Genomic DNA, 18,555 nt, shown 5'->3' with positions numbered 1-18,555 from the left:
AAGCAGTCTTCCTGTTAAAACCACTTGCTGACCAAGGGCAAAATTATTTCCTGAGAAAAAGGAGGAAACCTTCTAGCTGATACCTCAAATTGAGTTTTAACATTAATGAGAGGAGAGGAGGATCTTAAGCATCAAGAAGTGCTGTCCCTGCATTGTTGAAGCAATGAAGCAACAGTCTCATTCTTTTAGCACTGCTGTGCCCTTGGGAGGGCGGCAATAGGACATTGGAAAGAAGGTGCCCCTCACTCCTGACAGCTGCAAATGGTCAGGTAGGAAGACTTATATTGCAGCTTCCCTTGCTGCCTCTAGAATTTGGTGAAAACAGAGATAAAGCACCAGATGGGAATTATGCAAACTAGGCATGCTAATTTAGCATACCTTATTTGCATGATTAGTACAGCTGTTTTGCATAATATGCAAATTCTTCATCTGGCTTTGGGGGAGTTGGGATGTGACAGCCATATACTCATGGCAGCAAGGAGGGGAGAAGAGCGGGGAAAGAATTCTGATTAAAGAGCTGTGTTGAATCTTGCTGTGGAACTAGGGAAAGAATAGGACTGTTGTCTGAGTCCAGTCAGTTAGAAACATAGTTCTACGTGGTTAAGTTGTACTGTACGATATAGAGTTTATGCGGAAAGCACAGAGGATGCTTGCTGTCCTCCCAATGACTGCTTGGCACAAACTTAGGTAACAGTATTCGTGTCATTTTTCCCTCTTCTGTGACTTTTGAAACCATGTAATGAAAGGAGCAGTGACTAAACCACTAATGGGTTGTATCCAACTGATGTCTCTCCCCTGACAGAAGGCATCTACCAGCAGAATGGGCAGGGAGGTAATTTTTCAGCAATTCCCCCTCCCCTTTGCAGCCCCCATACCACCTCTAACAGCCCCCTTTGCTTTTCCAAAGGGTCCCCAAAGCCTCCAGAGCAGATTTGGAGGGCACATGGAGGTCTGCAGGGGGAGTGGGGAATCACTGAAAATTACTCCTTCGCATTCTACGGCACCAAATGGATACAACATAAAAATAGTTTTTCTGGGGGGGAAATAGTTTAGTATTAAAACTGCAAGAGAAATAAAGAGTAAAAGATGTCATAGCTTCTGCAGATCAGATAATGGAATAAATAAAATCATAAGTAACTTGATTTAATACCAATCTACCAGAGTACATAAGAACATAAGAGGCATGCTGTATCATACCAAAGGTCTATCTAGTCCCGCATTCTTACAGAGTGGCAATCCCAGTGAGCCCTGTGGCTATCTGGGAAGATATAGGCAGGTGATTAACTCTGTTTACTGAGGAACATTTCACACATTTTGCAGCGGTAACTCCAGGTTTGCCATTAAGCATATGCTTAGAGAGAGCAGCAGCTAATCATGATTGATTAAATGTACCTGTATAATATGTACATAGTTGTTTGTTTGTGTATTTAAATTTTTTTAAAACTACATGTTATATTCTTTTAGTCAAGTAGATGTATACCTAAAAACATAATGACCCAGGTTCACACATAATGGTGGCAAATTTGGGTTAATTAACCCATGGTTTGCAGCAGCACGTACTAGGTGTATACCATGGCCATTTTGAATATTTAACCCCTGATCAAGGGTTGTTATGTGAAGGCCGCTCTAGATTAATTGTGGGTTAAATAGCCCACAGTTAATGTACAATTAGTAAGGTTAACTGTGGGTTGTTTAACCACAATTAGCTTATAATGTCCAGGTTCAGACATCATGTACCAACCCCCGATTGGCCCAATTGCAGGATGTATATTAAAAAGTGCTGTAGAACATTCCCGGGACATGTCATGGCAAATGTGGGTTAATTAACCCATGATTCGTCACCATTACTTGCGAACAGCCCCAATGTGTGAAGTAGCATGAAGTACTGACCCATTTCAGTAGAGCCAGTTAGAATTTGGTTATACATAATATTACTTATGGGAATAGCTGCCTTGCAGTATGACAAATACAACGCTATATTGTGAATTTTTAACTTTTAATTATGAAACTGCTGTTTTCTATTGATTTATGTTAAATGACATTTTGTATTTTACTTTTATTGTGAGCTGCCTTGGAACCTTGTGGGCTGAAGGGCGGGACAGAAATACAATAAATAATTTGTAAGTTTTGACCTTCAAAGCTAGCATTCCCACCTCTGATGACCTCTGAAAACGATGTTTTTTTTAACTGCCCATTTCTAGAGATGAGTTTGTATGATCCTTCCTTCCTTCCTTCCTTCCTTCCTTCCTTCCTTCCTTCCCCATGTTTCTCTATGGAGCTCGGGGCAGCATACATGGTTCTTCCCCCTTCTTTCCATTTTATTCCTACAATAACCCTATTAGGTGGGTAGTATTCACGTTAACTTGAATGTGTAACTAAGAATCGAGAAAAGACTGAGAGAACAGAACAGAGGGACATCCCTTGATATACCAGTCTAATTCCATCCATGAATTGGGCAAAAGAGAGTGACATACTACAGAAGCATGGACTAGACTGCTCTACAAACACCAATAAGAACAGAAAATTTATGGGTAAGGCAACATTTCCATTTCTTCCCATTGGCCATAGGGTAGTCATCTGAACAGTTCAAGAGCAGTTCATCCCAAGTGGTATGTTTCTTCCCTATAAACTCAAAAATTCAGTCTCAGGATATTCTGCAGTGATCACTTTCCAAGAGTAGCATCTGTAGAAGACCAGGGGTCCAAATACGAGCTGAGGCCCATGTGGCTGGTCTACAAATCCCAAAAAGGCTGCTAAGGCTGCTGCTTCTCTCAGGGATGTGTTGTAATATCCTTTTGGGTCCTCTGTCTAGAGTTTTGTCAGCTAATAGGACGCACTGTTTAGCCAACTAAAGAACTTGGTACTACTCCGTTGTTACCTCGAAGGGAACTCTTATAGGAAAACTAGCCACTCCCCTTGCTTGAAATGTTGTGTCCTATCTAAACAGAACTTCAGATCCCTACGTTGTATGCCCATTTCCTTTTCCTGGGGTCAGTGGTGGAGGACTTACTGGACATCCCTGCTCCTGAGCCTACCTTAGCAGCTGCCACCATTCTCCTCATTGCTTGCCCACCCCATTGGCAAAAGGAAACTCTGACCGAGCCTGCAGGGCTTGCAGCACACAATTTAAAAAATAATCATTTTAAGTTACGTTTCGGGTAGCAGCAACATGAACCAATCAGGCGCTGCCCTGGGGGTGGGAACACAGCCAGTGAGGGCACAGGAATGGTGTAAATCCACCTTGTGCCCTCATTGGCCATGCCCCCCCTCCTAAGGCAGCATCTGATTGATTCAGATTGCTGCTACCCATAATGAAACTTTAAAAAAATATATTTTAAAATCATGCACTGTGGGGCCTGTAAACAAAACTGGCTGAGTCCCATGGCACTTTGCTAGTGAGTTGACCGGCTGAGGGAGGAGGAGGAGTTGCTGTCAAGGTAAAAAACAACAATGGAGGGAATGTTGGCTGGCGGTTTTAGCAGGCAGGGGACAGGCTTTGGTGTTGGCGGTGATAGGTGGGGAGCTGGTGCAGCTAGCAGGCACCCTTTGGCAGCAGCAGAGGGTATAGCAAGGTGTGTGTGTGTGTGTGAATGGCAGCAGCGGGCCCATTGGCAGCTCTGTGCCAAAGTCCCACTGGACCCCGCTGCCAGCTCTGGGGAAAGGTATGTTGTTTGTAACTTGATTAGAGAGCAGTGTAGGCATTTACTTTCCCCCCCAGTCTATAAATCTTTACTTTAAATTCAGAAAGCCCTATTCCAAAGTAAGTATGCTTAAGATTGCAACTCTTTCCCCCATCCCTCTAGCTTTTTCTCCCTTCACTTCCTGCTTGTTGAAGTTCTTAGAAAGGACATATCACACAGTTTGTCTGCTCCAGACATTTAATAGCAATTGCTTTATACCTTTTCTAAGCTGGCTAGGCCTAATATTTGCTCGGGTTACTATTTCATTCTACAAAATAAAGACACAGGGCAAATTAAAACCATAATCAGGACTAAAGATAAAAAAAACAAAAACATATCAATCCCCAAAATATTCAAAATATTCCAAAGCACACTATGTGTTAAGACACCCATTTTAATAGGGCCCAACTGTTCTTGATAGATGATAAATGTCTTCAGGTTGTCAGTCTGCTCCCCAATCCAAGAAATTCTGTGTTTGATTAGTTGATGGCAAGAAGTGAGAAATAATGGGATAAAATGCTGCTGGAAAGATGGCGCTAAACAACTGGGGCAGGAAAGAAGGAGGTAAACACAAACTGGAGTTTGGATATGGAAGATGGTGCATCTGAGGATGAAAGAAAGTTTTATGAGCCTTAGCTAACTAACTCCAGACTTGCTAGGTTAACTTGCAGGCAAGGCCCTAAAACAAAACCCAAAGAGAATAATTGAAGTTGTGGAAACAAATAGGTAATGAAGCATATGGCAGGCAATATCCCTTTCAAAATGTTGGCTGGTTTTCTAAATGGGATAAAAGCAATAGGCAATGATTGCTGCCACTGCTAATCATTTATACTGTGCTGTTTCTTTGCAGACCTGTGTAAAGCATTTAATAATGATTCACCTAGTTGCTTGTGGAGAGTGGCCTCAACACTGTGACAAAATAGCCATAATTTTCAGAGGCATTCCATCAGCTGCAGAGATGCATGGTTCTCTCTTTCCCCTGTCCATTTATAATGGGAATTTTGCATGTGATATTAAAGCTACATACAACTATTTTGAACAAAACCCTCAGACATCAGATTACCTGTGTCCTGAATTTGTTTCAGGTGTTCTATAGTTTTAATAAGTATTTCCCAAATTGTTGGATTCTATCTGTTTTTAAGCAAGGGTTCTTTAGTTAAGAAGATACTGAGTTGAAAGCAATAGAATTGTTGGAAATGGAGAGAGGCGATTAGGGATGGCGGAGAATTTCTCCCTGAATCTTCAGGGGGCCAAGCGCCAACGCATTTGGCCCCCCGAAATCGGCGGTGAAATTCTCCGCGCCCCCCCCCCGGGACGGGACTTACCTTTGGCGAATGTCCCTCCCGGCGGCGGTTCGGCACGGGCGGGGGCGGCGGCCGGTTTCCTGACCGGCTGCCACCACCGCCATTGCAAAAAAAAAAAATAAAGTAAAAAAAAAAACACCCCCGTGCATAGGCTACATAACGATTTACGTAGCCTACCACGGCTAGATTTCCAAAGTCTGCCGTGATAGGCTACGTAAATCATCACGTAGCCTATCACGGGTGACTTTGGAAAAAAAGCGCGTACGCAAATGGCGGCGGCCCATGGGCGCTGCCATTTGCGTTCCTTATTTTGGCACGTCTAGTCTACGTAAAGATTTACGTAGACTACGGCGAAAATAAGGGCACGCTATTTGCGTTGCCCTTCTTTTCGCCGTAGTCTACGTAAATCTTTACGTAGACTAGACGTGCCAAAATAAGGAACGCAAATGGCGGCGCCCATGGGCCGCCGCCATTTGCATACACGCTTCTTTCTTTTTTCAAAGTCACGCGTGATAGGCTACGTGACGATTTACGTAGCCTATCACGGCTGACTTTGGAAATCTAGCCGTGATAGGCTACTTAAATCGTCATGTAGCCTATCACGGGGTCTTTTTTTATTTTATTTTTTTACTTTTCGTTTCGTGGCCGGGGAGATGGGGCGCTTCTCCCCGGCCTGAATTTCGGCCGGGTGAGGCAGGAAGCCTCCCCCCCTTCGCCTGAACTTCGGGGGGGGAAGCGAAGCGCCTCCCCCCCACCGCGAAGCCAAGCTGCGAAAAGGTAAGTGACTTTCGTACATCCCTAGAGGCGATATCTATGAGAAGATGGTTAGCTCAGAAGTAGATTTCTGTTAAAATTGGTGTGAGGAGATATGAGAGTACTTCAGACATTACATTTTCTTTCTCATTTTTACAAAAAGTGTATAGGGAATCATAGAAAATATATGTGTGTGTCTCCATTTTCTGTCCACTGTACAACATGCCTTTTAAAAATACAAATAGTGAAATATATTGTTAAAGTGGCACTGAATTGCAAGGAAGGAAGTTCAGGAATCTATATTATATTGCACTTGTGGCAGCAAAACTTTTAACCTCACCTGGCAGAGCAGGTATGAGGGCACAAAATATTTATAAATATTCCAATGGTGGTTTGCAGTGTACAGTTAGTTTGCAGTTAGTTATACAGCTAACTCTGAAGGAAGAGGAAATTGTCTGTTTGACTAGGATTAAAGCTCCAAGTAGACCTAGGGACAGGATGAGCTGGCTGGGGAGAGATCCCAGGAGGTAAAAAAGCTAAGTGACAGAGAGCTCAGAGACAAGGTGTCTGAAGGAAGGGTGCAGATTAGGCAGTGAACTGGGAAACAGGAACTGAATGAGAGATGTCAGAGAGGGGTGTGAGTCACAGATGCAGGTGAATGGGAGCTCAGAATAAACATCACAAAGTTTAAGGTCAAGAGAGATTATGTGCTAGCAGGAGACAAGAGTGGTTCCAAAGTTGGCCAAGATGCTGGATGAGTAGAAGTGGAACAAAGTAGGCTGAAAAATAGGGCTCTAAAGAAAGGGTGTAGGGAGTGGACATGAAGGAAGTAGAGCTGGGTGAAATCCTCGCATCCAGTTCAGGGACAGAAGGGAAGTGGAAAGTAGTGATGTTACCTGATTAAAGAAATCTTAATAATTGTATGGGTTTTAATTGATTAAATATGTGCATATGAGTAAAACATTTTAAAGAAAACTGTTTTGTTTTCAGGTGATGCACATCTGTTGCAGCAGGCACCATCTTAGAAGATGCATTCCTTCCTGTGTGAGAGGGGAACAGCAATGCCTCTTCTCTTCTAAGATGGTGCCTGCCACCCATGGCTTTTGTTAATAGTTGTGTTAAAAATGTCTGGTGTTTATTTTGATTAAAACCTTTTAACCAATTTAAAAATTGGCCCCATTTAATCACCTGAACACCACAGCCCTGGTAGAAAGATAAGGGAAGTTTGTTGGCCTGGGGATTGTGGGTTAGGGAGCCAAGGGAGCTTTTGAATCTAGATTCTGACAGGGCTGCTGTATCTCCCATGAGTTGTGGGATTCTGCTAGTTACGGTTTTTGCGATCAGCATTATGACCAGGCAGCCATAAGGGAGCAATAAAGGTCAAGAAACAGTTGTGGGGTTTGTGTGCACAATTTCAGATTGATTTGAATTAACTAGGCTTCAGGTTAAAATGAATTTGGGAATCAGCAAAATGCAACTAATGCAACTTCATTTTTCAATGAAAGGATTCATTAACGTAGTTTAGGAAACCCACCCCCAAAACCCCACCTTAATTTTAGGCCACCTAAATCAGTTGGTTCATTTAAAAATTTAACTTTCCTTCACACCCATAAGTACTCAGTCCAACAACTCTCTTGGTTTCTGAAGAGTGACTAGAATGTAGAATATGGGTTGTATCCAATGATGACCACCCACCAGCGGAGCAGAAACCACTGGAGGAATGGGTTCCTCCTTATCTCTTCAGCCCCCTGCGCACCCGCAAATTACTCCAGAGTAGATTCAGGGGGTGTGAGGGGGGAGGAGAATTGCAAGGGAAAGTCTGTTCATGTAAAATTTGATGTAGTCCAGTGTTGTCTTCTGTTTGGCATGCTTTAAAAAATTTTTTTTAGCAAATATCTATTTATGGAGACATATATTTCAGCATTTTGTAAACCCCTTTTGTGAGAGAGTGGTCTTCACATGAACATCACCTTCCTTTTTGTCAGTTACCTTCTAATTGATCGGTCTCAAGTTACTATATTATACAGTCTTTGTACAAGAGCTTTTGAGGAGCCCTGGTCTTCCAAGTAAAGTTAGTCCCCTTGAGAATATTTAGAAATAAATGTTGTATACCTATTCACATGCATATAAAAGAGAAGTCAGTATTCTACATAACAACTTTATTTGAAACTTTATTTAAACTTTATTTGAAACACCTGGGGGAGTGAGAATGATCAGATATTACTTTTTATATCTATCAGTGTGGGACTACCTTTGCAAACCAACTAACATTCATTGTCTGCTTTACACTACCTAAAGTTTTGTTGTTTCTCCCTGAATGAAAATTGTTTCTTTTTTTTGTGGGATCCCATCATATATAACATATTTGGAAAATTTCACATAAATGTGCAAGTAGTAGTTAGACAGGTCTGTGCAGCTCCTACCTTGCTAATTGTTTTCTTGGGATTATTTGGATGGTGTAGAAAGCTTTTCCAAATCTCTTTTATTACTGAAGTCATTGTTGCCAGCAGGAATAAGATTAAAGGTGCTTAAGTCTGTAGAGTTGTTTCTAATTTGTACATGTCATTTCAGTGGCATTTTAACAGAATTTTGTCTTGCCTCTTTCCCCTCCCGACTTCCCCATGGTACTATGCTCAAGTTAGGTCTGAGAAGCAAAGCTATTGGAAGAAATTTCATTTTGTTCCCTAATTATTATGCTGGCACTTGGGAGATAATTTTTCCCTTCATGCACTGCCAATTAATATGCAAATGAGCTGATAAATATTTATATCATGATTTAAATTATGCAGGGAGCGCTTTCAGTGTACTCTGCAAATGAATTGTTCATGGACTTCAAAGTGCTGGCTGCTGTGCTAACGAGGGGAGATTTGCATAAGGCCCTAATCAGGCGCATACTGATTAAGCTTCATTATGGAAACTGCCAGCTGCAATCTTTGTTTCTATTTTATTTTTTTAAAAAGGGGAACTTTTCATGCTTCAGTCGCCTTGACAATGTCAGACACAGCTAGTAGGAGAGACTAAAACTCCACAGAGCAACTGGAAGTTTCTCTGTTCAGTTGAAGATTGCTATGGTGTAACTGAAGTTGTATTTCTCTCCTATCCCCGCCCCCTCCCTTTTTTGTTCTGTTAAGAATAGTAGTGTAGGTTTTTATTTTAGAAAGTATTTCCCCCCCCCCTTTTTCCTTGGACTATCTGAATCTGCAGAGGATTGCACAGCAATGCTGGACTGCAGTGACTACATTCTAGGTGGGTACCAGTTCAACTGACTCTTGCAAGCGTTTAATATGGAAATAGTGGTTGTTGAAATTGACTATGCATAGAAGCTTAATCGCATATGCAGGACTGAGGGAGGCATTTGAAAGGCTAAGGACTATCAGCAATTCAGTGGCAAGTGCCTCCTCCGTTCTTCATTTTTTCTGTGTTCAGGGAAGTCTTGTTCTTCAGCTTTGGAAGGAATGGAGTTGCTCTTCAGCTTCAATGATATTTAATGCGGAAGCTTACAGGCTTTTAATCTCAAAAGCATTTGACTTTTGACAGAAGCTGAGGGTTGCCTCCCTGTGTGTTTTTATATCATACGACACTGGGGAGGTGGGGGGCCAAGTCCCATCCATCATGGCTTGATTAATTCATCCTGTGTAGTATATTTGGTATGTTTGTGTGGGTGTAGCTGATATAACGCCACACTGTTCGATGTTTAATGGCACGCAAGCACTACTAGTAGTCACTGCTTCGATACCAATACAAGTAGTGCTTGTTTTGGCTACTACTATTTCCACCTAGTTGAGCCTCAATTAACAGCAAGTTGTGTTTGTATTTTTGTTTTTTAAAATATGTTTTTAAGTTAATGTATAGGTTTTTTAGATTTTTCAGATTGTATCCTTCAGAACTTTTAATTTTTAGAATTTTAATAATAATCAAAGGATTTAGACAATACAATTACTTTTAAATGAAGGTGATGCAGACTGGATATTTTTCAAAATGTTTACTTCAAGATGTATAGCTCTTCCTTGCATATTTGGACTCAGTTTTGTAATGACCAGTTGTGTTACAGTGCTGTATAGAAGAATCTCATCTTACCCATAGTAATTCATCTTAACGCATCTGATGAATTAATGCCACACCTTCATCTGACAGTGTGAGGAACAGTAGCTGGATTTAAAGGTTTATCCATTCTAACAGATCCATTCCTCCCCTCATTCCTATATATTTTGAAATACTGATGATTCTGTGGCTTGCCGGCCTTGGGACATTGGAAGTCTGTTACAGCCCTACTAAGAATGAATCTAGAAGCTCATCCTAATGTGACTTCAGTCCTGCACCTGGTGCTTTCGGTCCTTGCTTCATTTTAATATGTGTACTTTAGTTTATGGCAATGTTTTAGTGTTGCCATTACAAATTAAACCTTATGCTGCTTATGAAAGAGGGAAGGAGGGAGGGAGGGAGGGACATGTACTTCGCCGCAAAATGCAAAGGACAAAAATTATTTTAATATCTGCTAACCAGATTATTTATATGCCTTGTAGCTACACCCTACATTTTTAAAAGAGAATTTTGCCTGTGTCAGTAGTTATGCATTCACCATTAAGTGGGTCCAGATCATAGGAATTACCTTGCTGGATATGATTAGATTCCAGCTAGTCCAGCATTTTGTTCACAATAGTGGTTAGCCAGATGTATTTGGGTGTTCACAAGCAGATCATGAGGCTAATAGCCTCTCCTGTTGTTTGTCCCTTGCACATGGTATTCAGAGGTATACTGCCTCTGTACATGGCCAGTATGGTGTAGTGGCAAGAATGTTGGACTAGGAGCTGGGAAATCCGGGTTCTAGTCCCCACTCGGCCATGGAAGCTCACTGGGTCACTTTGGGCCAGTCACAGACTCTCAGCCCAACCCACCTCACAGGGTTGTTGTTGTGAGGATAAAATGGAGAGGAGGAGGAGGATAATGTAAGCCACCTTGGGTTCCTTGCAAGAGGAAAAAAGGCGGGGAATAAATAAATAAATAAATAAATAAATAAATAAATGGCAGTTCTATTTGGCTACCATAGCAGTTAATTGGTCTGTCTTCAATGAATTTGCTTAATTCTTTAAAAAGTCCTCTTAAGCTACTGGCTGCTGTTATATCTTGATTGTGAATTCTACTACAACAGTCTGTCATATTGTATAAAGGGTTATTTGTCCTTTTAACAACTGAGGCCTGGTAATGTGAGAAAATAAGTTTGTCCTCTGTTTGAAGTGCTGTTAGCATATGTTAGCACACTATAGCTCTTTGTGACAATGTTCAAGATACAATGGAGGATGCATCAACATTGATCTTGCTTCCAAAAATGAATCCATATAGTAAAACTCTTCTACGGGCACACTTTTACTACCTATCTCAACTTCTGCGTATACCTAACATATACTCAAGACTTTTTAAATAATAAAGGCTTTGGTGTAGCCTGGTACAGCCAGTTCATTTTGTTTTTTAGAGTAGGCATAGAATACAGCCATTATGTAGAAATGTACTAAACCTTTGCAGGTATGAAAGAATACATTTTTGAAAAGGTATTAGATGGACTTCTGAAAACGGAGTATACATTATGTGCTAAGGCATTGGGTGTGTTTTAGCCGTAGTATTTACACTGCAAGGAATTTTAGTACAAGTTGATGGCCTGTATCTATTCATATTAGGAAGAAAAAAAAAAACCCAAACCTCGTATTGATCTTCTGATTTCAAGATTGTAATCATCAAGAAGCTGATCTTTTATAAGAATTAATTAGCCCTACAAAGTGAGGCATGCCTTGCCAACCTTTGGGCAAATTGTTGTATATTGGGGATTACCTAGTGATATGACTCCCTTTTATGTAGATAACTCTGTATGTGATGCACTAGGAACCGATTCTGTGTTGTCGGCAAAGCAGTAGTTGCTGAAGCCATCTCTTTCATGCCAAAGGGTGGATTGGTGTAACTGACTTTCAGAAGTAGGATGTGACAGATATATTTCTTTCCTAGGGTTACCCTAACCTTTGACAACCATGTGCCCCTTATACTTTAACTCTGGCCCTACCTAATTTTTTTAAAAATACAACAGTATTCTTCAGTTTCAGTTTGCATTTCCAAATGTTTTGTCTATGAAGACTAGTAATTTAGTTTTAACAGGTAAGAATCTGACTTCTGTAAAGTTGAAGTACCTAGGTAAGAGGTTTCGTCATACTATAATGAAGCAATTGGCTTCCAGGATTCCTTATTGCTAACTGTGACAGGGCTGAACAAATCATAGCTTCCTAATAACCATGTTTATGATACCTGTCTAGGAACTTGAAATACTTTCCTGCCTCAATTCTGACTGTATTATATATACGAAATAGAGGAAAATACTTTGGGTATATTGAATGTAATTTATTCAGTTTTCTAAAGCTTAACTTCCTTTCCGCAGCTTTTCTTTTCCATCCCAAACTTCCGCTTCTATATATTTGATCCTGTCTTTGCCCACAATTTTTCTCTGCGTATTGGTTAGTGTCTTCCCAGGATGGGATGTTTTGCTCATCCACCACAATATCTGTCTCGCCACTTTTTTGTACTTGGATCTGCCTGCCTTGCTAGTAAATATTGACTGTAGTTCTAATGTAGTCTCCAGCCACCTTATTTCTGAGAGTATCTGTTCTCCTAGTATGGCAACATCTTCTATACTTTTTATACAACTAACTGTTTCTTGTTTCCTTCCATAGTCTTTTAGAGAAGCCTGGAAGACTATTCAAATGAGCTGGAGGGTGTGTGTTGTGAGATTTGCCAGCTGTTTGATGCAAATAGTTAACTAATGGGCCATAACTGGGAGCCATCATCTTAGTGAAAATCCAGGATGGGGAAAATCCACTTTGGTAACAATCCAAGTAAGCAGCCTTCCTCAACCTGCTCTCCAGATGTTTTGGATTACTCCCAGCATTCCTGGCTATTGGCTGTGCTGGCTGGGGTTGATGGGAATTGAGTCCAAAACATTTGGGAGTCACCAGGTTGGGGAAGTGTGCAAGGTGTTGTTCCTCCGCACTGCATTACTTTTGATGGAATGTGTATCCCATTGTGAGCAAGTTGCCCCCATTGTTTTGGCAACTGGGATGTTTTCCTTCTTACCCCTTGTCCCCCAGCAGCAGTTCAGGGGAGCAATTGCTGTGAATAGGTGCAGAAAAGAGATGCAAAAGAGTGGAAGGCTGAACTTTTCACAGACATGTTTGTGTGCCCCCCCCAATTTTCTCAGCAAAAATTGAACCCTGTGGAGATTTAGTATAGTGCTATAAGAGAGGAAGTGTGTTAAGCATTTTTGTCTGCCTTATTTTACATGTTATTCAAGAAGAATCTATATGGGTTGCAGTAATTAAAAACTCAGAGACTTATCACAGGTGGAGAAGACCAAGAATGGGTGCTATTCTGTAGTGAGAATAAACCTGTTGGCAGCAGCCATGGCATTCTTCAGTACTATACTAACAAGCATCAGTTCAGTTACAGAAAGAAGCCTGATACGATTATAACAACAAACTGATTGAATCACTTCAGCAAAGGTCCAGAGCATGATAAATGACAATGTTAGAGTTGTGTCAAAATTGTTGTCAGTGGTTTGGATCATCTTTGCCATTTAATGTGAGCACGCATTAATGTTTTCCCTTTTTCAATCCTGTTCCAAAACTTCAGAAGTCTTCGCAGATATGTTGCACCTCCTCTTTCGCCAGCACTACTTCTTGTAAATAGTATATTGCTATTACATGGTGATGTCTTTGTATTTGCCATTACATAATGACCAGGTTTACACATCACGACTACCCATGAATGACCAGGAGCCAGTGTGTGTGCTGGTTCCCAGCTGTCTGTCTGTTCCTGCTGCATTAAACAATGGATTCAAACTCTGGAGCCTTTGTCCTCCAACAACCCAGAGTTCTGGCTCCGGATGTCATTATAAATAACCCAGGAATGGGGGGGGGGGGCGGTGTCCCTGGCTTGTTTATTGCAGTGGAGTGGGTGGATGAGAACCAGCATACACACTTGCTCCTGCTGCATTTTTAACAACTCATGGTTTGTTGACATGTGAAGCGGGTCAATGATGTTGCCATGCTGTTTTGAGTATGATACAAGGAATTATTTCCTAAACACTATAATGCACCATCATATTTAACTTAGCATAGTGATGTAATCACACAGTGGCAGCATGCAGATGTCGCGATGACATAGTTGTACGCTGTTCAGAAGAGGAGCTAACAGCACCAGTGGGTCATATTGGGAGAAGCAGAGGGGAAGTCCAAACAGAACTTGGAAGAATTGTATAAGTCTTCCAGCAAAACAAATGTTAAATTAAAGACATTGTATTCAATAAGAAATACCAGTCAAATAAAATTTCAGTACAGTCCTATTTGTTTGATCACTATGACTGTTTGCAATAAATAAAAAAATCTATTTATGAAGCACCTTCATGGAAGTCTTTTTGCTACCAGCTCTTTGAATAGAACTGTTACATAGGCTTTTTTGCATAGAGATTTCTGTACCCTAGTTTCCTGTATTGCTTTTGATTTTTCCTGTGTGCATGCCCAACAGTTCAGTTTGGCTGAATTAGGGTGCACTGTACAATGATCAGTGTGAAATTTCATGTTTACCATTGTAGAAAAGATGGTGTCAGTAGGATTTTTCTGTCCTAATTATCACCTTTTCTTTTGTTTCTAATGCAGACTCAAGAATGAACACTCCGTCAGAAACCAGTAAACCTGTAAAAATGGAGAGCGGGGATGGGGACACAGGTAAGAGTAAGATGGTGCTTTGATAAGATATCCTAAAGAGATTACATTGATTTACAAGGGATAATTATTTTCCTATTTTAATTGGTCCAGGGTTGTAAGACCTTTCTTCTTTGGAAGGATGGGATTTTAGTGATGTGTGCTTAGTGCAGGGGTGGACAACCTGGTGCCCTCCAGATGGTTTGTACTCCAACTCCCATAACCCCATCCAGCATGAACAATGGTCAGAGATTATGGGAGTTGTAGTCCAAAACATCTAGAGGGCACCAAGTTGCCTATCCCTTGTTTAGTGCATGAGTATGTCATTATATCTAGGAAGTAATGTTGGCACCCTGCAACACTGCTTAGCCACTTCCTGGCACTTTTGTGTTGCTGGGTGTTGATGAAAGCACCAGCAGCAGCCTTTCCTTTGGAATACCAGCAGGCTACAGGCAGGCAGTGGCTGCGTTGGGATGTCACGATAACCCATGGTGGTTTAATAAGCTACTCACGGTAGCTTATTTTTTAAATAGTCCGTGATGCCTCACCACACGAGCAGGCTAATAAGCTACTGTGAGTAGCTCATTAAGCTACTATGTGTAATTTGACTCCTCCCCCTGCTTCCTCCTCTCCTGCTGCAGTCCTCCCGCCTCAAGCAGTAATTTGACTCCTCCCCCCTTTTCACCTCTAAAGCACTGGACATTTGCAGGATCCGGACAAAACTTCATACACAGCCTTCCCCAGTCAGGAGGCACCCAACCCACCATCAAAACCCTGCACAAGTTCATCCAGAGGAGCAAAAATCCCAAGTAGACCAAAAGGGGGGATGAGGCTAGAAAACTTGGGGGTTTGCAGGATCAGGACCAAACTCCAAATGGAGCCTCTCCTACTCAGGAGGCACCTGCCTCACCTTCAAAACCCTGTGTAATTACCCCAGAGGAGCAAAAATCCCAAGTGCACCAAAAAGGGGGATGAAGCTAGGAAACCTTGGGGGTTTGCAGGGTTGGGACCTCCACACACAGCCTCTCCTACTTAGAAAGCACCTGATCCACCATCAAATCCCTGCATGTTTACTCCAGAGGAGTGAAAAAACTCTAGAGGAGCAAGAATAGAAGCATCCTTGCCTTAGCCAGCAATGTCAGGACGGTTTGAAATGCACACTTTGGTTTTATCACTAAAATGCTTTCGTGATATTGGGAATAGAAGCGTCTTTGCGATAAAATGGAAGTGTGCATTCCTGCCTCTCCCCCATAGCCATTGCTGGCTACGGCAAGGACGCTTCTGTTCTCTATATCGTTAAAGCGCTATAGTGCTTTAGTGATAAAATGGAAGTGCACATTTCTGCCCCACCCCCCAGTCATTGCTGGCAAAGACAACACTGTTGGCTTAGTCCTTTTAGTGTTCCCAAAGCTCAGGAGGAGCAGAGCAGCAGCAATTTTGACCGTTCTTGCCATGTGACTCAGTAGGTGACCAAAATAACCCATGGTGACCACCAGATGATACAACAAGGCATGGTGGGTTAAATAAGCCCTACTGCATACTGTGGGTTATCTGCATGGCTTATTTTGGTCAAATAAGCCATCGTGGGTTAAACTTTTCCCAGCAGATGACATAACTCACAATGGGTTAAATAAGCCATTATGGGTTACCGTCACATCTAAACCCAGTCAGTGATGTGCTAAAATTTTAAGGGCCAGGGCCTCCCCATTTCTTCTTTCCTAGCCCTATAGGTATTTCCTATAGTACTGTAGTAGTCAGCCAGTGACAGCCAGTTCCCTAGCAGGATGCTTTCCTCTTCTTCCTTGGAGGTAAATATATATCTTTCCTCTTGGCCCAAAATGCTGTGTGGCTATAGGAAGTTTCGTGGCTACTTACGAGCTTAGCCTGACAGACATCAGTGCATTCTAAAATGTTTCTGCTATCTTCAGCACATCAATGCCCTTTGAAATGTAAATTGATAATATTTTACAGAAAGTGACAAGGTGCTATGGTGTTTATGATATGGGTTTTTAAAGGGAAGGATCTGAGCTCTGACTTCCATGCATTTGGATGGCACCGTGGTTTTACATACACATCTGTTACCTTCATTGATTTTTGCACAGCCATCTGTTCTGTATGTGTCTCCATTTTTTCCTATTCTTTTCCACATTGTAACTGTGTTTCCCTATTTTTGTTGTGCATATAACATTCAATTTTTTGCTGGATGATAGCCACTTTCTCATTTCACAGTAATTCTTTTCTAAGGTGGTTGTCTCCATATTTTTATATCTATCTTTTTTGTAACAATATAGGTTAGCTGAGAAGGATATGTACTGGGTAATCTCATTATGATGCACTGGGAAGCAAGATTTACAGTTTGTTTCTCCTTGAGAAAATGCTATCCTTGTATCAACTATTTCTCAGTAATTTTGTCTGCAGTTAACAACTGTGCTAGTCTTTCATCCGTTATAAACATTTTAATGCTCACATTGTGAATAAAATTAACAAGAAGCTAGTGGAGCAAGCTTCCAGCTCCATTCTGACCTGTTTACTCTGAAGTAGGTACCACTGCATACAGTTGGATGTACTTCCTGGTTAGGACGTTTAGGATTGCAGCTTGAACATATTTAGGATGAGGCAGTGGTGGCAGTTGATATTAGTGAAATATTCCTATTGTCCAGTCCAGAGAAGTTTATAATGTTTAATACAGCTAAATTTGCAGTGAAGTTTGCCCAGATTAGACAAGCTTATCTGGCCTACCTTGAGACTTAAGATTTTGTATGTTTTATTCTTTGTATATGAAAGGTTCTATTTTATCTATGTTTTATACTCAGAAGTGTGAACGTCTAGCTGCAACCTGTATTTGGTTGTCTTACTAGTAATAAAGTGAAATAGACAATATGTTGAGCTGCAGATGAAATATTCTTACATAAAATGTTAGTTGCTGGAAATTGATTCCTCCAAGTTTTCTGTCTTCTTATTTTTTCTCTCCCCACCCCATCCCCACCCCCTTCAGCCAGTTAAGAAGAAATGTGTTTAAACATCTCTGGAATTTTTTTTAAATTAAAGGGAATTGTAGTCCATCTATCTTCTAATGCTCTGCTGTTTTTTGAGTATGTGTCTAAGGCAGGAGTGGGGAAACTCTGGCCCTACAGATGATGATGGACTCCAGCTTCCATCAGTCCCAGCCAGCATGGTCAATGGCCAGGAATTATGGGAATGGTTGTCCAACAACATCTGAAGGGCCACAGGTTCCCCATTCTTCATCTAAGACAACCTAACATGCATTTTTGTTTGTTTTTTGTTTCTGTTACCTAGGTGGGTTCGATATTGCCGGTTGAAAATGCAAGGTTGGCTTTCCCATTAGCCAAGTTGGACATTTTATAACGATTATATAATACGTGGGGGAAAGCCTTTTATGATGGTCCAAATAATCATGGTCCATACTTTCAATTGCATCTGAATCACCCTAGGATGTCATCTCCATCAGAACCCTCTCTTTGCTTGTGTACACATGAATCAGATTGAAAAAATCTTGGCCAGGTGTTAAACCATGGCCATGGTTTTACCTCTTTTAAAAAGGTATTTAAGTGGGCATGGAGTAGATGCTGCCTAACTAGATATGATCAGTCCTGAAGTTGAAATGTGCAAATATTCACTATTTTGTTTATTGCTATTCTGATTCACACACTGTAATGAATTGTTTTAGGGTAGAGCTATTGTAGGGTGCTGTGCCCCCTGCCCCTGTTAAGGTTTAGTGCAGCTTATCTCTTGTCCTAATGTCATTACACTGTGCATGTCCTCCCCCTGCCAGGATCCGCTAATGTTGTGGAACAAGGATGGAGAAACTCACATAGTAATGATGTCAGAACAAGAGAAATTGTTATATTCTAAAGAGCAGTAGGAATGGTTTGACCCAGGGCTGCTGTTTTGGCAGCAGCCCTATGTTCCTTATAGTTTTTAGCTCCGCCCTCAGTGCTGCCACTTCTTTCTTTCACTGCTCTGTTCATCTCCGTTTCTGCAACTATCTTTGAAAAGATTTTCCTTTTGGTGTTGTCATGTTGGCTCAAATATCTGTGTCTTGCATTGTAAAATCGTACACAT

General features: G+C 41.3%; 1 protein-coding gene across 9 annotated transcripts in view; it reads left to right on the top strand.

Moving 5' to 3' along the window:
- The window catches only part of POU2F1 (POU class 2 homeobox 1), a 138,071-nt gene that overhangs the window by 61,429 nt on the left and 58,087 nt on the right, over nucleotides 1–18,555 (top strand). For 7 of the 9 annotated variants that reach the window (XM_084843434.1, XM_084843432.1, XM_084843436.1 and 4 more), the window contains one exon: nucleotides 14,428–14,496. In XM_084843434.1, coding sequence (XP_084699560.1) covers nucleotides 14,428–14,496 — 69 coding nt within the window. Of the gene's footprint in view, nucleotides 1–14,427; nucleotides 14,497–17,769; nucleotides 18,034–18,555 lie in introns of all 9 variants that reach the window. The other 2 variants (XM_084843437.1, XM_084843438.1) reach the window with 2 other exon arrangements.

This window comes from Heloderma suspectum, chromosome 3 (assembly GCF_057233095.1).
Source record: "Heloderma suspectum isolate Gila_16-S chromosome 3, 16-S_ref, whole genome shotgun sequence".
NCBI lineage: Eukaryota > Metazoa > Chordata > Lepidosauria > Squamata > Helodermatidae > Heloderma > Heloderma suspectum.
Note: the sequence above shows the minus strand (reverse complement) of the source record. Positions and strands in the feature narration are given on the sequence as shown.